The sequence below is a fragment of the Equus caballus genome, chromosome 8 (assembly GCF_041296265.1).
Source record: "Equus caballus isolate H_3958 breed thoroughbred chromosome 8, TB-T2T, whole genome shotgun sequence".
Classification (NCBI taxonomy): Eukaryota; Metazoa; Chordata; class Mammalia; order Perissodactyla; family Equidae; genus Equus; species Equus caballus.
The window spans coordinates 7,116,756-7,135,775 of record NC_091691.1 but is presented as its reverse complement, the minus strand read 5'-3'; the positions used below and the strand labels follow the sequence as shown (position 1 = coordinate 7,135,775).

At 42.0% G+C, this 19,020-nt stretch overlaps 2 protein-coding genes across 7 annotated transcripts in view; one reads left to right on the top strand and one right to left on the bottom strand.

Moving 5' to 3' along the window:
- MORC2 (MORC family CW-type zinc finger 2) overlaps positions 1-4,349 on the bottom strand; it is a 38,777-nt gene extending 34,428 nt beyond the window's left edge. For all 6 annotated transcript variants that reach the window (XM_005612429.4, XM_023646839.2, XM_005612427.4 and 3 more), the window contains exon 1: positions 2,784-4,349. In XM_005612429.4, coding sequence (XP_005612486.2) covers positions 2,784-2,851 — 68 coding nt within the window. In that variant the 5' untranslated portion in view covers positions 2,852-4,349. The remainder of the gene's footprint in view (positions 1-2,783) is intronic.
- On the top strand, positions 4,348-14,172 carry TUG1 (taurine up-regulated 1; the record flags this gene model as incomplete). The annotated part of the gene is made up of 3 exons (XM_070275940.1): positions 4,348-6,713; positions 8,076-8,804; positions 10,482-14,172. A coding segment is annotated over one exon (474 nt), but the record flags the coding sequence as incomplete, so codon positions are not given.
- Between the last annotated feature and the right edge of the window lie 4,848 nt (positions 14,173-19,020).

Sequence of the window (19,020 nt, the reverse complement as noted above, 5' to 3'; positions counted from 1 at the left end):
CCATGCTCCTTCCACTGCACCACACTGATTTCCACCCTTGTAGCCTGGCTCTGTTTGCAAGTCTACATGAAATGGCAGGTAGGCAAAGTGTCATTTCTTTCATAATTCACAATGTGGCAATACTGTAAATGTCAGACACCCTAACATGGTCTTGTTTTTAAAATTAGAACAAAGGAGAAGGTACTGTAAGACAAATCTTCCCTTCTCTGAAGGTGACATTGTACCACTTGACAAGATGAGATACATCTACCATCGTTAGGAGTAACAAGTCATATCTAACGAAAATTTAAAAATTTGTTTCCTCTAGAAATGAACTTCCCGTCAGGTTACCACAATAAAAAAAAAATCTCTTGAGACTGGCTACAAACCAAAAACTTTTCTTGGTGTTCTAGGGTGTGCATTTTCTTCTGGCAGGACCGTACACATTCAAAAGTAGACAACTTCAAAGGTGTGATCCAGCTAAAAAATTCCAGAGCTTCCAAAATGATACATCCAACCCTCAAATGTTCGTACAAGGAGGTGATTCCAGTTCAACATGGTAAGTCAAATTCACAGAAAATTCTCCACTTTCACTTTAAACAAGTGACTTCACTGAGGTTCGATTCTTTGCCTTGGCTCTGTCCACCTACTCCTAATAAAGTAGCAGAAGAAATAAGCAAAGAAATATCTGAAAATCCTCAAATTACAGGCTCAACAAGATAAACTAAAATTGAAGACTTTTAATGTTGGAAGTAAACGCTTGCTTTACAGACAAGGAGACAAGCTTTTAAAGGTAAAACTAACTAGAGTCAGTACTGCCTAATCGTTAAAAGTACTAACCATTGTGACCAGATCTTATTGCCTTAAATCTGCCACTTAACAGCTGTGTAACCTTTGGCATATAACTTAATCTCTCCGAGCCTCAGTTTCCTCAAATGCAAAATAGAAGTAAGCCTTCTTGCAGCAGGATTACTATAAAGAATACTTTCAACCATGTTTAAAACAGTGACTAACATGAAGCAGTTAACTGCTGTTACTATTACAAGCCTACCTCAGGGATATTGCAGGTTTGGTTCCAGACCACTGCAATGAAGCAAATATCGCAATAAAGCGAGTCACACAAACTTTTTGGTTTCCCAGTGTACATAAAAGTTATGTTTAAAATATACTGTAGTCTATTAAGTGTGCAACAGCATTACGTCCACAAAAATAACGTACGTACTTTAACTAAAAAATATTTTATTGCTCACAAGTGCTAACCATCATGAGCCTTCGGTGAGTCATATCTTTTTATTCGTGGAGGTTCTTGTAAAAAACATAGTTATCTGTGAAGTGCAATAAAGCAAAGCACAGTAAAACGAGGTATGCTTGTATTTCACCATCAAAGACAGTCTTTGGGGAAGCTGGAACAAGAACCCAGTTTCTGAAGTCTCGGTTCACGGTCTTCCAAAATTATCATATAGTCTGTCTTTCCAAATTTGGCCCTTCATTCCAAAATTCAGAACTGAGATAACCATTTATCAAACACAATCATCTGTGAACATCTAAGTGGACTTCAACTGCTTGTTCTTAATGTAGCGGTCCAAACATAAAAAAGGATACTGAAGGCTCTGCCTAAGACTATGTGATCAACTAGATGAGTAACCTTTGACCAGCGACCTTATCTAACTGAATTTCAGATTCACCATCCATAGCATGAGAATTCACCTAGGTGACCTCTACAGTAAAACGCTCTTGTTCAGTTAAGAAGTGTCCTAAACAAAACAAAATAAAACCAGGTTCCGATTCTTTGGCAATTCACTTCACTACTCAGAAATTCTTTATTTCCTTCATAGGAAAAATAGCAAACAAAAAATTACAGACTATCACAAGTAACATGTTGGCCTTTCCCATAAAAGGCTAAAACTTACTGCACTATTACTGGCTAACTAAAATCTATAGTCTAAACCCTGAAGGTGGTTCTTCAGATCTCTGGGCCATTCATTAAGTTGCTCATCACTTCTAAAGGTACTAAAACGGTAGAAAACTTACTCTCATCTCAAAAGCAACAAAGGAATGTATAAAAACACTAAGTAGTTGTGACCCCACTGGATTACTTCCAAGAGAGTGGAACTAGGGATTAACCCTGAAACATTCCAGATCAAGGCGGAGAGATGGTCATTCTCTCCATGAACTGAAAAACCATGAACACAGCATACGTTCTATAACTTGCACACATTTTGGGAAAAAGCTATTTAAGTCATGGGTTAAACAAGTTGCCATTTCCTGTTTAGCATATACAAACTATATAGGACGTTAGGGACTAATTTCCCAGGAAGATAAAGCCAACTGTTGCTGAAATTAAAAAAAAAAAAAAATCACTAATTTCTTCTCACAAGTTGTCAATTAAATGTCTTCATTCTTTTTTTTTTCTTGTTATAAAGAAAAGACTTGCTATAACCCAACCGTTTGGGCTGTTGTCACTAAAAATGAGAAAGAGTTGATGCTAGAACTGTCCAACTCTGGCAATCCAAAGAACAGTACGTGTTGGATTCCTATCAAACACCTGAATGAAACTCAATATATTGACTTCGAATACCTAGTTTGTGTTTGATCAAATAAATTTTGAGCCAGTAAGTGAAGATCATATTCTTCAGGATTAGCAACAAATATTTCACTGATCTCAGTTCTTCAACACAAGAGCTCGAGACTCATGCAGGGATATATCCCAAAAAGTAAAAAAAGCAAAATTTTCTGGGGAAAGGATTTCCATATTCATCGAAATCCATTATCAGTGACCTCAGTAGCACCTATCAGATACTTACGAATTTGTGTGCAGATATTCAAAGGTTAGCTGAGCTCGATTCAGACTGCTGTAATTTGTGAAAGCCATGAGTGCAGGGAGGTCTCCAAGTCCTTTACCCACTAACTGGGAAATGAAACCTTACAATGGAATAGATTTTCCAGGATTCCTTCCAGTAAAGGTTTGGTAAGTCTGTGCTCCCTAGAGTTAAACAAGGTTACCTAGCACCTATCCAAAATATATTCAAAGAGCTGTCTAAACCTACAACTGATTTCTCCTTTGAATATTTTATCTTCTCAATGACTATGATGTAGTATTTCGGAAAGAACTACGTCCTAAGCCTGTAGTCTTACGGAGCTTTAGCGTTTAAATTGCGATAGTTCAAGGAGTCGAATGTGGATGGTCTTGGAGTAGATGGTTCTGGAGTTGGCCGTTTTATTACTGCTCCATCTTCAAGATCTTCGCGTCTTTTCCTGTTGTTGTTCCTTTAAATTTCCGTGAGGAAATTTACCAATCTGGAAATTTATCAACTTCTGTCACAAAACTGGACAATCACCCATTTCTTCGCCACCAATGATCGCAGGATCCTTAAAAGGGCCCCAGACTGGTGACAACGATGTCGACGCAGCGCATATGGCGTTTAGTTCCGGATTCACCACCTCCCAACCGAGAGATCTCCTAAACACTGAGGCCGATTTCTGTGTTCAAAACGCAGGCAAAACCTAGCTTGCCGTCCCGCCCCAGCCTCCTCACAGGAGGGGGTCAAATTACCTCACAATGACCCGCTAAAATGCCTCAGAACCGACCCGCCCAAATCGCCTCGGGCGGGCCGCGCCCCTCCCCCACCTCCCTCAGACGGCGGACTCAGCCTCTCAGGCCCTTCCCCGGCCTCGGTCCGTGGCCGCCACCTCACACACAGGAGAAAGTCCCAGCTTTCAAGGCCAGGATCCAAGGCAGTGGCGAGCTCACCACCCGACCGGGCGTTGCCCGGCGCTCGCAACTGCCTTTGTCCCTCCCCACGGAATTGGAACCCAACAACCGCAGCGCGCTCTTGGAACCATGTGCTGCCGCCGCCGCTGCCGCCGCCGCAGACGCCGCCGCCGCGAAACCAGCCGCCCGCGCGCCGCGCTGGATCAGAGGATGACGGGACTCTGCACCACGAAATTCGGCGTTTAGGACTGCTCCGCCGCCGCTGCCGCTGCCGCAGCCGCTGCCGCCACCTCAGCCACCGCTTTGTCTCCGCTGGTGCACACAACCCGGGCCGCCTCGCGCACTCCCCGACGCCCCAAGCCCCCGAGGCCTCCGCGGCGCCTTCGACCAATCACAGAGCCGCAGCTCCTCCCGCCCCCGCCCTAATGCGACGCCTCTTGATTGGTGAGTAGCGTGTCTCCACGTGACCGGATCTTGTTAGCCGGGCCCGCCCCTGTCACGTGAGCGCGCGCGCGCCTCTCTTCCTGCTTTCCTGACCCTCTCCGCCATTTAAAGAAACAGTACCGGGGGCGGGCCGAGCGACGCAGCCGGGACGGTAGCTGCGGCGCAGACCGGAGGAGCCATCTTGTCTCGTCGCCGGGGAGTCAGGCCCCTAACTCGAAGAAGCCCTGGCGCGCCCTCCCCCCCTTCCCGGTCTGGTAGGGCGAAGGAGCGGGCGCGCGGTCGATCGAGCGATCGGTTGGCGGCTCTTTCTCCTGCTCTGGCATCCAGCTCTTGGGGCGCAGGCCCGGCCGCCGCGGCGCGCGCCCGGTGGCCGTTGGCGCTCGCGCCGCGTCTTTCTTCTCGTACGCAGAACTCGGGCGGCGGCCTATGCGTTTGCGATTCGACGAGGAGTCGTCCGGGTGGTCGGCGGCGGCGGGCAGCTGCTCCGCCCCGCTCCCGGGGAGGCGGCGGCGGCGGCGGCGGCGGGATTTGGCGCGGCCGGGGAGGCGGGGGTGGCCGGGGCCGGCCTGGAGGCCTGGCGCCACCCTTCGGGGCCTGCAAGGACCCAGTTGGGGGGGCAAGAGGGGGCTGGGGGATGGTTGGTGGTGGGCTTTCTACTTTGCCTTTTTCTCCTCATGCCGCCTTAGTGAGGGGCAGGAGCTTTGGCGGCAGCTCCGGGGTAGGGAGACAAGCCCCGGAGTCGGAAGAGCTGGGTTTGCTTCCGGGCCTAGCCACCAGCTGGCCGAGTGACCTTAGGCAAGTCACTCTAATTTTCTGCGCCTCAGTTTCCTCCTATGCCTGTCCATGTTTGTGGGATTGAAAGCGCTTTGTAAACTATAAAGCATCCGTGTTCGTAAGGGATGATTATTGTTTGTAATGGTTGTTGTTAGTTACGAGAAAACTTAGCAATTGCCCAGTCCTTGGATTTTGAACCTGGGAACCTTGGATTGGAGTTGGGATCCCCAAACTCCCCGAAATTGTATGCAGAAATTAGTGGGAATGTGTGTTTTAGGGGAATAAGGATCCATCGCTTCTGTGACCCAGAAGAGTTAAGAACCACAATTCCTTTATGCTACAGGGAGGAAACTGAGGCCTAGATGTCATTTGGGACCCTTCACAACCAATTTGAAGCCCCTGTTTGAATCCCTGGGATATGTGAGCTGTTTCTATGCATAATGGATATTCGGGGTAATGACACTCCGCTGTTTGGCTTCTATTCTGAGTCTTGTCTTTTCACCATGGGGTGCCTGAAGGGTGGCTGATACATGTGGTACAATGGCACCCAATATAAAGCAGCTAAAACCAGGAGTGGATGTGTTTTCGGGTATCAAGAAGCCTATTTAATCTGGCCCGACAACTCTGTGTTTTCTGCTGCTTTTACTGGTGCCTGACTACCTTTCTGACTTTCATTGACCATTTTCCACGAGTATAGTTGCTATCCGTTACTTGCTCCTATTTTCTATCCCTAATCTGTGGTTGGTAGTGAGCAGGCTTATTTTTAAATGGTGCTGCCCAGTCCACGTAATTAATGGTGCAGGTGGATTTTTAGCAGGCTGGCTCCCTGGAACAGACTGAACCAGGCGTGGAATTACTGAAGATGTTTGGGGGTTTTTCTTTATTAAGTGAAAGTTAACATTCTCTGAAAAGTTTTGTTAGAACCTCTGAACCTCAAAATCAGTAGATTTGGGAATATTTCAAAGCTTAACTTTTTCCTGGCCTGCTTTCTCTTCTATTTGCTTGCAAGTGTGTTACTAAGATGGCCAAAATGCCAGTTTTTGCTTCTTTGTTAATTATCAGCTGCTTTTATCAAATTCCAGGCCATTATCCAGCAAACACTATAGAAATGTTTGAACAGTTGGATTTCAAACATTTTCGTGTTGTGGAGTGGTGCTTACCAGTGGTACAGCTCTAAGCAAGTGAACACAAACACATTTCAGTGTATTTTGTCTGGTTAGGTGTTACCAGTTCTGCTGTTTCATACAGATGTCTGAAAAAATCGATTGACTATTCCCTTTGTCTAAAGGGCAGAGACAGATGATCTCACTTCCAGAGAAATGACTGTTTTGGAGAAAAATGTGTTGTTCTTTTAGTTCTTTTGTAATTCTGGAGGTACCTCAAAAGAATCTTAAAGACTGTGGTGATAAGATGCTTTCCTCAGGAGAGAGAGAGGAGGAAAAAAACAACTGGAACTTAAGCTTGAAATTCTGTGACAGAACGTGAGATGTCCAGGATAGGAGGTTGAAAGGATTTCACTACAGTGTTCTGCACTAGCTGGAGCAGATGTCTTTCAGTGTAGCCACGGCGTGGATTCTGGATTTTCAAGAACTGGACCTGAGACCTGGAAGAGCTTATCAGGATGTGGCAGGAACTCTGGAACTGGATAGTTTTATTTTTGAATTTTGAGACTGTTGACCTTGCTTTGAGAAGAGATGACTGAGCAAGCACTGCCACCAGCGCTGTTTCTGGGAATTCGAACACCTGAGTTGCTGCCAGACCCTTGGTGCAAACTCTGGCAGCACTCCATCCAAAGTGAGCTACGGTATTTGCCATTTTCCAAAATGCCGCCTTCTTTACCATCTCTGCCCTTTTGTTCTTGCTCTCTTCTCTACCCTGAAATACTGTCCTCTGGTTGTTCTCCTGTCAAAACTCTGCCATTTCCTTAATATCCAACTCAGATGCTGTCTTCTCCGTGATTCTCTTAGCTTTAGTTAGAAATAATCTTTTTTAAATTTTATAACACGTTATATATCTTTTTATCTGTCTTCGCGATATCTTGTAAAGTACAGTCATGCTTTGCTTAACAACAGGGATACATTCTCAGAAAGGCATTGTGGGACGATTTGGTTGTTGTGTGAACATCATAGAGTGTACTCTCACAAACCTAGATGGTATAGCCTGCTGTATACCTGTGCTACGTGATAGTAATCTTAGGGACCACCATTGTATATATGGTTCATCATTGATGGAAAGGTCATGCAGCGCATGACTGGAGTTATTTGCATGCATTTCCTCTCTTTCCAGATAGCGAGCCCCATGAAAGCAAGGGCCTTGTCTTGCAAATCTTTGCCCACATGTACTGCCACATACAATGGAGCATTTAATAGAAAAGAGGAATTTAGAGAACAGACCAACTCAGAATAAGTACTCAGTAATTGTGTAATTGCTGTGTGATAACCTAATTAACTCGATTAGGAGAAAAGTCACTAGTTAGCGGCCATGTTTCTTCCTTTAGTTCATGTTTTTATTATTTTTTAATTCTAAATTTTAAAAGATGAAGGGTGCTCTCAAACATAAAGAGAAGCTGAAATGTTGCATATGGTACTACAGAAGAGTGCAAGGACCAGGGCCTTATTCCCTGTGTACCTTGTTCTCCCCCACTCAAGATGGAATCTTGTTAAAATGAAAGTTCAGGGCAGCTTTTTTAAAAGTACAAGGTCATACGACAGTTTGACGAAGGCATTGGAAAAGGAAGAAGGGAAATAGCTGCTTTGCTTTTGTGTTGATATATACACTTAAATTCAGTTCTTCTTGTGGCCACATGTGGAGCCACTTCTTTCTCCCCCACCAGCCACTGTCCTGCAGCCTGAATGCAATCAAATTACTCCCCCAAAGTATGAGACCCAGGACCGTTCCTTTTTGCTGCTTGCCTGAGACAGTTTGTTCTCAAGAGTCAGGAAACAGTCTTTGCCAGTGAACTCTTTCTGTTCTTATCACTAATTGTTAATCATAAGGCGCTTTTTTCCCCCCCATTTATCATCTGTCAGCTTCTAAGCCAGGCTTGTAAAGAATTAGTATCCATCAGGTAGCTGATGTGCTAACAGCAGATGGACCCCAGTGTTAGTCTTGTGTTTGTAATTCCATGCATTTGTTATCTTATCTGTTTTGTCCCTGTCCCTTTCAGTCCTGTGCCTCCTGATTGCTGAGTGTTCACCTGGATCTTCTGACCACCTTCCTTGTGCTCTTCCGTCAGCCTACAGATGTGGTACCTGGATTTTTGCCCATGGTGATTGCTACCACCTTACTACTGAAGAAGACATCATTCCAGTGGACACTGTGACCCAAGAGGCATTCAGCCATCATGATGTGGCCTTTACCTCCACTCCTGTCCTGTTCTACCCAGATTCAGCACAGCCCTTTATAGTAAAGTCAAACTCTTCAAGCCAAATAGCTGAAGTTGTTTTATCACGACAAAGGCCCAGTTTGTTCCATGAGTGTGCATTTCGTTTCTTCGGTTCGAGCCTTCAGAGACACATGATAAATTTGGACCAGGGGACTTTTAGTTATCAACACTGTCTGAAGCATGGCAACATCTTTTTGAGAACAACATTGGACCACACCCCATAATCTCAAATGATTGAAGTTCATGAAGTGTCTAGGATCCCATTGAGATCACTGGACTCTGTCCCTTTTGCTTCAAATCTGTAGTAGCCTACTGAATGAGAAAGCAGATATTATGACCCATTGGGATTAAAACGGGCACAATGAACTCCTCATAGCATCTTCTTTGGGATTACTCAGGAACCAGAACTTTTCACACAAATGTAAGAAATTCTACCAAGGAATCCCTTTGCCTAACAGCATCTCACACAGCTCCAATCAGATGCCAGAAAAGGCCTCTTGATACATCCAGGTAGAACCTATGTGGCAATCCCTTATGTTTATTGAGCACTTTACAGTTTCAAAGCACTTTTACATGCATTAATCTTAATTATCAAAATAACATAAATTATAATCCCTTTTTGCAAATGAGGAAACGGAAATTTAAAAGGTTATCAGAGGTGACACAGCTACAGAGTGATAGAGGCCAGGCCTTCTGACTCCTAGTCCAGTTCTCTCCTTGGAATTAACTTAGCCTCTACTTTACCTGCAGTGTTGAAATGACTGGAGGTTGGGAACCTGAGAAGAGTTTCTAACTTCCTGGTCTGGTGCCCTCACTCAGTCAGGATGTCATAAATGTAATGCGATAGCTGCTCCTAGACCAGAATCCCATGACAATACCCCTGTTTAGAAGCAGACTGTCTCCTTGGTGGTAGACGGTCCAGTCAACGAGGCACATGATCATCTGACAAAAGACTACCCAGCATGAAACACAAAGCTGCTTTTAGACCTTTCATCCATCTTCATGGTCTTCCCAAAGATGGCCTAACTGATTGGGGATCCCCGTTCGTATGTTGTCCCTTTTTGTTTTCTTTTTAGTCTTATTAATATTCTTGAACACCAAGATCTTATCTGTGATCCTCTGTGCCCAAACTAGTATTTACAAAAAATGAGCCATCGATTTTTTAGAGCAGTACTGTTCATATATATGTGTGTGTGTGCATATGACACATATATATCATAGAGAGAGAGCTTTTTTAGTCAGTTAAGGTGGTAAAATACTGTAAAACATATCCTGTTCCCTGATTCATAGTGCAGTGTAGTATATTAAAGGATCCCAGAAGGCTTGCAGCAAAGAGCCTCATTTTCGCTGTTTAGCCCAGTGTGTCCTAAGTTTAGTCAAGCACAGAATGTTATCTTTACAGCATTCCTTTGAATGGAATGGGGAAACTGCTCTAGAGCATATGGCTAGTTCTTTGACTGCCGACAGATTGCCCTGGAGACCCAGGAATAAACAGGATCTTTGAAACCCCCTTTTTCTTACTTTGTCAATAACTATTTGAATTGGTGTATCTCCATCATCTGAGAGTCCTGCTTCTTGACCATTACATTTATTTTCTGACAGAGGAACCTGTAGAAGATTTGTGGGGATACATGGGAGGGAAATGGGGGAGAGTTCATTCTGTCCCCAAATTGAATTCCATGACATTTAGTGATATATTTCTCTGTCACTAGAATTGTGCTGTAAGCCTAGTTCAAGGGCATTGCATCTCAGGTGGGTGAGGAGATTGGGAAGGGAAGGGAGGAGGAAAAGGATGGAGAAAAGGGGGAGGAGGGGTGAGAAGCAGATACTTTTTCTTAGAATTTGAGTTGTGGCCCATTGAGATCTTATCAGTGCTTGAAGAGAAGTCATCCAGCTATGCTATGGACTTCTTGGAATAATATTTACAAAGAAATGAAGGCATTTTGCAGCTGTATGCTGACTAAAAACCCCAGTGCTATTGTCACTTAAGACCAATAGTCTTGTTCTATGATAGTCACTTACAAGCTCAATTTCAGGCAATCAGAATTTATAGCAGACCTGAATGTTAACTTCATCATTCTGTAATGTGGCCCACATAAGGGAAAGAATGAATAGGAAAACACCTTGGCTTACCACGGCTTTGCTCACACAGTTTCTGGTTTCTGTGACCTATTTTTTGTATTTCAGCATTTTGTGAACACCTTATTCTTAGATCATTGGTTTTCCAAAGGCTTTGTGGCCGTGAAGCCCTTTGAATGAAAACTGTGTGGAAGCCCAGAGTAAGAGTGAAGCTGCTCTGGATGAAGCAGGAGTAGGGGGCCTGAAACCTGCCACAAGCATCTTCTTTTACCACCATGGTGACACCTAAGGAGACTTCTTTACAACAGCTAGAATTCTGCAGAACACAGTTTGAAAACCACTGCCCTAGACAGCAATATGTTCGACCTGAATGACATTTTCATCTATACCTCTGCCGAAACAGTCCAAGTTCAGTTGTTGCCGAACATTCTAAGGGATACTAACTATGAGCCAACTCAGAAAAGGCCAAGAAGATGGGCGTGTCTTTGCCCCCCAGAGTCATATGGGCTGAAAGTGGTATCAGATGGACCTAGATTAACAGCCCTCTGCCCTAGATGGACTTCCACTCATTCCTGGAATTGGATAGAACCAGAGAACAATTCATATGTACTCTACACTGACAAACCCCTTTACCCAACTTCTTTCACACACACCAGATGTTCTAGTGGTACTTGAAATACATGACTTGGAAGTCTTGATCCTCCTTAGATACCTGAATTGCCAGGTATTGAAGCTGATATTGAAGTTGATGCCTCATTGAGGCCATATTAGACCAACTTGTACGTTGAACCTCCCGTCATCGGCCATGGTACTGTACTTCGTGTGCAAGGGATAACCATTAACTATGAAAGCAAAATTCAGATACTGGCAACGTTACCTAAAAGGGTACCTGGTTATCATTCATCTTAAACTACAAGTCACTGTGACTCAACCAGTGGCAGTTACACTGCTCCTTGGTTTTTATTCAGTTTAACTGCTGTTTCCAAGATAAATGAGCTAATAACCTTAAAAAAAAAAGTTAAAACAATTTCTCCATCACTGGCATTTCTGCCTGTTCTGTTCCAAAAATTATGAATACTCAGCTCTAACTGCATGTAACCCCGATCCACAAGAGACAATCTTTGAATATCCTTACTTGGGTGTAATTTAAAATGTGGCTGTTTGGAAAATTTTCTTCTAGCCCACAAGGGATGTTCTTTTAAGATAGATCTTTTGATGTCTGGTACTATCAAGTATAGATGTTAGGGATATTTGGAGGTAGGCCTGTTGGCCAGGCCATGATGACTGACTTGCTTGGCATCTCAAATTGCATATCATCTACCTTTTTGGTGGAAATGTAGAATGACTTGAAAAAAAGTCTACAAAGCTTGCAGCTAAGTATTATCAGTAGACTCAAGAGCTTCCTGCTGCTGCTGCTTAATGTCACAAGACCACAGTCCCTCGTCCTTGTGGATGTTTTAATGGAATTTCATCTGTCTCAGTGCTGTTGTTTCACACTTATTCACAGTGGCTGACTTCATTCCTTGCCGTGAGATATTCTCAGGCTTTAAGACAATTTATCTGTTTCTGCAGGAAGGATTCCATTTATGAACTCCCAGACCAAATCACATCAAACAAGTAGACTTCGATTTGTGTCATGAAAGAAATCTCATTCCTTTACTACACAGTCAACGTAAGGGCCAGCTGTCCTCAACTACTTTAACAAATGCACTGGTTAAATGTTGGGAAAGGTTTCTTTATGTCTTTGTCTCTTATCCTTATGGTGGTTACATGACTGGGTCTACAAATCATCAAACAAGGCCTAAGTCTGTTTACTCTAGACTGTTCACCCTCAACAAATAAAAAATCTGATGACTAGCCTGCTTGTATATACAACTATTATTTGTAAAGAAGAAATCATCTACAAACTAAGTTTTTCTACTACCTTCAAAACGTCAGCTCAATTTTCTCTTTCTCTGTACTTTACAGAAAAAGATATTCATCTACACTGCCAGTCATTCCCTTTAATCCTGTCAAAATGAGGGGCTTAAGAATGAGGATGATCGTCTGTTCTAGAGTCTAATGAACACTGTATAAGAGTTGATGGTTGAAAAACCAAAACGCCTGAAACTCAAACCTAGTATCTTGCCTACTATCTCCATGCCTCAGATCTCATCAGTCAACCAATCTGAGGCCTTGACTTATATATAAGGTGATTCTCACAGATAGGCTGAGTTACAGAGGATGGAGACTTGATTACCAAAGAAAGTAGGGCCAATCTTGATAAACCTGGCTCTCCCAACCTTATCAATCCCAGATGTAGCATAGGTTCCTAAACAGAACCTCAAGTCTGAATTGAGGATAAAGCCGTCTCCTGAGCTGAAAGCTCTGGGGAAATGAACAGGAAAATGAAAGCTGCTGTGCCTGACTGGCCCTTTAAGATCAGAAAAATGTATCCAGAGTAAAGCCTGTGGATTAACCCTGGAGTACTCAGGATAAGAACTGATTTACAGAGCTTCAATAGTCATCATCCTGTTCTTCCAGATCACGTCTGGCTAATAGTATGGCTGGCCCTGCTGATGGTACCCTACTTGCCTGGTTACCTGATTCAGCCCTTGCCTGCCTTTTTGGACATGTTGCTGCAAACAGACTGACTGTGCTTGAGAAGACTACCAGTGATCTTGGCCTAACTTATACCCAGGCCCACCAAGGAATTTTGAACAGAAGCAACCTGCACCTCAGCCTACCAGGACTTAATGTTCACAACAGGAAGGACCATTCTGTGTAATCCTTGACCAACAGCTTTTTCTTGTTGTTAAGTGCAGAGTAAGCCTCTACACCTGTATTTGATTGTTTTCAGCACCTGGGACCCCTTTGATCAGATCTGCAGGAGTACAGCAGATTGAAATCATTGTCCATTCCTCTCTCGTGCACTAATACAGAGATGAGTCTGATTCATCAGCACTCACAGAAATGTACCAGTTCAACTTGGCAAAAGACTTAACACAAGAAAACTCTTCCACTGAACTTAAAATTTACCACTGACTTGAATAGCCTCACAGAACTGTTCACTGGTGGGAGGCTAGTTATCCTGCTTTATGTCAGCAAGACAGTTGGGCCTTCAGACTCATGACCACTGAGTTTACTTATATTGAAACTCTGTTGTATCATCCAGAGTATGCTATTGAACATGATTGTTTCATTCAAATGGATTACAAACTTCCTGTGAACAGGACAAACTTACTCCTCATGATGTTCTTCCAGAGTATTATCGAGGAAGTAACAATGTTAGCATCAACTTTATGACCAGAGATTAAACTTTTGCGTTATCTGGTCTTATCATTGGCAGGAGTTGTTTTTGATTGACCAGCATCCATTCCATCTCTTTGTAACAACTCCCTGATGTTTCTTGGAACCATATTTACCTGTTTTCAGTCCACATGGTTCAGACCTGATCCATCAGCATAGTCCATCTCCTTGACTGTAGTGATTGGTTCAGGAATGTTCATGTGATTCAAGTTGGTCTAGTGATACTGAAGCCCAGGAATTTTACTGAACTGTGGAGGAGGAGAAGCTCAGAAGCTCTCTTTATTGAAGTCGCTTAGCTTTGTAAGATGAAAAACTCAAACCACCAGGGCCCACCATATCAAATGAGCCAGTCAGAAAGTGCCAGTGCAGAAGAAAGCAGAGCCAAATGATGGAGAGACTTGAGTCCTGATAACAAAGTTTGTGCCCCTGGATCCAACCGTGCCTGAAGCTAGTATATCCCCTGGACTTTTCAGTTATGTGAACCAATAAATACCCTGTTTTGCTTAAGTTACTTTGAGTTGGGTTTCTCTTGCTTGAAATTGAGTCCTACCTGATACAGTATCTACCAATATCGAAACTTGACAGATCCAAGTATTTATTAAATTAGAGCTTATGGCCATACTGAAATTATCTTCCAAATCGGAACGCAAAATGAGACAGGAACTGACAATATTCAAGTTACTACAGAAGTATGAAAATTACATGGTAGAAAAATGTAGAAGAAAACTTAAAAGTTTATCAAAAGGATTGGTTAAATAACACATGGTTCAGCCATAAAAGAAAATCTAGGTGTCTGTTAAAATGGATGAAGTAAATTTATTGTGTGTAGACATGGAAAAATGGCCATAATATATTAAGTGAAACAAACTATTGACAGGAAAATGTATGAACTCATTTAAAAATGTGCATATTTATGTTTATAATGCATAGAAAAGTCTATTAATGGCTTTCTTTGAACAGTGTAGATTACATGAGATTTTCAACTTTATACATTTCTGTATTTGAATATTTTACACTACTCACATTACTTTTAAACTTTATTTAAAAATAAAGAATTTTAAAAATTAAATTTAGTCCTTACTGTTTGACCTTGGCAAGTTACTTGACACTGAGCCTGTTTTGTGAAATAATTTAAAATACTTGTCTTTATATTAGTGAATATTTTGATAAACATGTTCATCATCCTTTACTCAAACTGACAGATTGTTGCACCTTTATTTGTTTGAGGAACTCAAAGCTCAGTAATTTTCTTAATTTTTCAAACATCTCTCTTTAAATGTCGTGAGTGTCTTTGAATTATCAGGACTTCATAGTTTCAATGTTCATCGATTATTATTCCAGTTCTCAACTGATGTTAATCTATTCAGACCTCTATTGGAGTGTTCACAGTAGACAGAAGGAAAAAGTTAAATCCTTGAGTGTTCTGATCTCACTTCAAGCAGGGTCGATAATGACCTTTTCATTGCTAAGTCCATTACATCTTATCTGAACTTTAAGCAGTGCAGACAACTCCAGCCAGCATCTTGCCGTTCTCTTCTCTTAGATGCTGTGACACTTCCAATTTTCTTCCTGGCTATTGCTGCGTTATAGGTTCTTTTCTTCTCCCCATCATTTTAGTATTGGTTTAGTGGACATTCATCGATCTTGCCTCTCCCAAATCATTTCCCCTTTCCTTTCATGATAGATCCCCACTTTTCCTGTGGAATGCAACTCTTTCCCATTCTGTGGTTTTAGTAGAATGGTAAATTACAATATTCTGGCCTCTTACGCCCTTGGCTGAGGTTTGATCATGTGATCCAAGCTTGTCCAATCAAAAATCCCCTCCCACCAGAGCTTCGAGTCTTAACAGAGGTAGCAAAATTGTAGGAGCTGAGTCAATGTGATGGTAGTGTCCCAAGGAAACCATATAAGAGTTGGTGCAAGGACGTCCCCAGAGGTGCTCTGGTTCCTCTTGTCAAGGCTTGGTCATCCAGATTTTCTTTTGATTCTGTAGACTACCATATATCCTCCTTATAATAATGTTCCCTTTTAATTTGTCAGCCAAATAAAAAGTTCCGTTGCTTGCAACCAAATGACAATGATTACAGAAATCTTTAACAGTTAAATAGTAGGCTTTGGACCCTCAGTAACATGGAGGATCTGGAATTGATTCTTGCACTGAGAGTGAATTACAGGCAGCAACAACTCTTGCTCTATGTCCTAGGGTAGGGAATTGAGCAATTTATAGTGGCAAAACAGCTAGTAAAGATACTCTCCCTTGTCATTTAGAATCACATGCCTATTGAGGGCAAAATTTGGATAACCAGGTAGCTTTTGAAATTAGGTAGTTGGAAGTGGATAAAGAAGGCCAAGATCATTAAATTAGGATGATCACTTGGATTACATTGGATAATTTATGAGAGAACGAAGCTCAAATCCAGGAACTTAATCTGTAGGCATGAAATACAATCCAGGACCTTTCTGTGTCCAGGATGAATGAATCTCTTTGTGCTTAATTCCAAACTAGAACTTGAAGATTGATTCCACAAATTAGAAAATTACAATGCTGGTTGAATTTGCAGCATTACTAAGATCTCTTGTGAGAGTTAAGGCATTAATCAGAAAAGAGACTGACAACAGAGTATTTATATCTGGGAGGATTCAAAAGACTTGGAAAATCCTGACCCCCATGTCTCAGGAATGAAAGTTTGGGTCTTCCCTTAGTCAAAAGCCCTTAAGTGAAGAAAAAATAGAGAGTGTATAGTGAAGGAGGAAAAGATAAGTACCAGCTACAGCCCTGTGACTTGTAGAAATAAAATCTATAGCCTCCACCCGTAGCTCCTAGCTTGCCTTTTTGTCTTATCCCCCTCTCCTTTTTTCTCCATTTCACTTTTCTCCTCATGCCTCCTGGCTGAAGTTTGAGCATGATCCAAGTTAGTCCAATCAGACCTCTCCTTGATTGGAACTGAGCCATTCTGCTGGCAGTGTCCTCTCACTAATGTATATGGGTGCATTGGTGATGGTTAAATATACCAGTAAATCATAAGTTGTAGATGATCAAGATAGCATTAAGAACTACAGGAGGATGAATATCACCCAGAAATCTTAGACTTGACACTGTGATAACTGGAAGATATTTTAGGTTATCTTCCTTGGGGAAAAGATGAATCCATTTTCTACAGTATGTTTAATGGAGGAGGCATTTATAAAATTGTTCATGTTGAAGAATGCATCTACTGGGCAGCCAAGGGGTAGAACATAGTAGACAGCTGCAATTGCCTACCCAGTGTCTTTTTTCCTCTTCCTTTGAGAACAGCACCTCACGTTTGCTTTGGGAAGCCAACCCTCTCCCAAGCTACCAGAAGATGATGTGTAAGAGGCATATGAGTTCCTGTTACTGAGATTTCCTCAGTTGCCCAAGTTCCTGATTTTCTTGAATGTTAAGCTGCTCTAATTTTTGTGAACTGCTTCATGTTTTTCCAATAAATTATATTGGCTGGTGTTAGATACGGCTGCAAGGTATCCCCTGTAGAACCACATGCAGAGGCCCTGTAGCCAGGGTTCATTTTTGTTGCTAACAGTCAGAGAATCCCAACTGAATCAGTGTCCCTCCTGTGTTTTAGGCCTTCTTGCCCTAGAGACTTGGAAAAATCTCATCCATTCCTATGGCTTTGGTTTCCAAGTTTATGTTGATGATTTCCAGACTCCTATCTTCAGCCCAGATATATTTCCCAAGTTCCAGATCTGAATGTCCACCTGTCCTCTGGATATCCCCATTTGATTAACACGCAGATGCCTACTGACCCTATCGTTTTACCCTCAAAATCCACTCTTCTTCCATTGTTCCCTTTTCTTGATAAATGGCACCAGCCTCTACCCTGTTTCTCAAACCAGAGCATCTTCTTGACAATTCCCTCTCTTCTCTCTCACCCAAGACATCCCTATTAGTCATTAACTTCTCTTGCTGTATCATGTAAATATACCTGAAAACCATCTCCACTTCTGTCACTCTTGTCCAAGGAAACTATCTGTTGCTAGGACTGTTGTGATGCTCTTCTAATGGTGTCATTGCCTCTGCTGTTGTCCTACTGTGGTCCAGTCTTTGCAGAGCAGCTAGATCTGATTGTGTCACTTCCCTACCTAAAACCTTTTAATAGTTCCCCTATTATATCAGAATGAAACCTAAATTTTTATTCTGAAACCTTATCCTTGTTTACAAGGCTCTGCGTTATCTTACTCCTCAAACCTCACCTTGCATCACTTCACACAGGAACAGCTCAATTTTGTCTATTGGAGTTTCCTGTAATATTTCATTTGTAAAAAGGGTTCCACTTTTTTAAAAAGAGAGAAGGGGAAGGTTCCATTAAAAGAAAAGAAATTGAAGCCCATTGATAATTCAGAACTACTCAATTACCTATTGCTGTGAATACTATAATTTATTTTCTTTCAATTTTCTCTTCCCATGAAGTTTCTAAATTAAATCTGCTATGTGTGACTACTATACAAATAGAACTATAGTGAGGTGCCTAGAGAGCAGCCAAATCCCCACCTCACAACATACACAGAAATAAATACCTGGAGGATACAAATTTAAATGTTAAAGTGAAATATTGGAAGAATTTTTAGGAGACCATTTTTATAATCTTAGGAGATCATAAGCAAAATGGGAAGCCCAGAAGGCATAAAAAAATTACAGACATATTTGACTACATAAAACAAATTTTGGGGAAATAAATCTTGGTTCTGTAAAAGACTGGATAGACTAGGGAAATATTTACAATGTAAGTGACAGATTCAGGATTAATATCCCTAATATACAAAGAGCTCCTACAAATTGATAACTACAAAATAGTCACCCCAATAGATAACTGAAAAGAAATCTAAAAGATCAACAGTAATAATCACTAACTATTTAGTGCTTCTTCTGTGCTAGACATTATTTCAGGCGCTTTACAAGTATTATTTAATCCTTACAACCTACCCTATGAGATAGGTAATATTCCTGTCTTATAGCTAAGGAAACAGGCTCAGAGAAATAAAGTAACTTGCCCAAGTCACACAATAGAGGGTCACACATCTTGAGCTATGACTCAAACTCAGGTATTCTGACTCCAGAGTCTGCTCTGAAGCATTGTGCTCTTCTACATTTTAATAAGCATATGAAAGAGGATCAAGTGTACATGTGATCAGTGAGATGTAAATCGAAGCAACAACAAGGTACCATTGGTCACTTAATGGCAAAATTAGAAGAGCAGTGACCTCCAGCATTGGCAGGAATTAGGGTAAATGAAAACTTGAATACGTTATTGTTGGTGGGAATGTGGGTTGTTCCAATCTTTGTAGAAGGTAATCTGGCCATACTGATTAAAATTTTTAGATG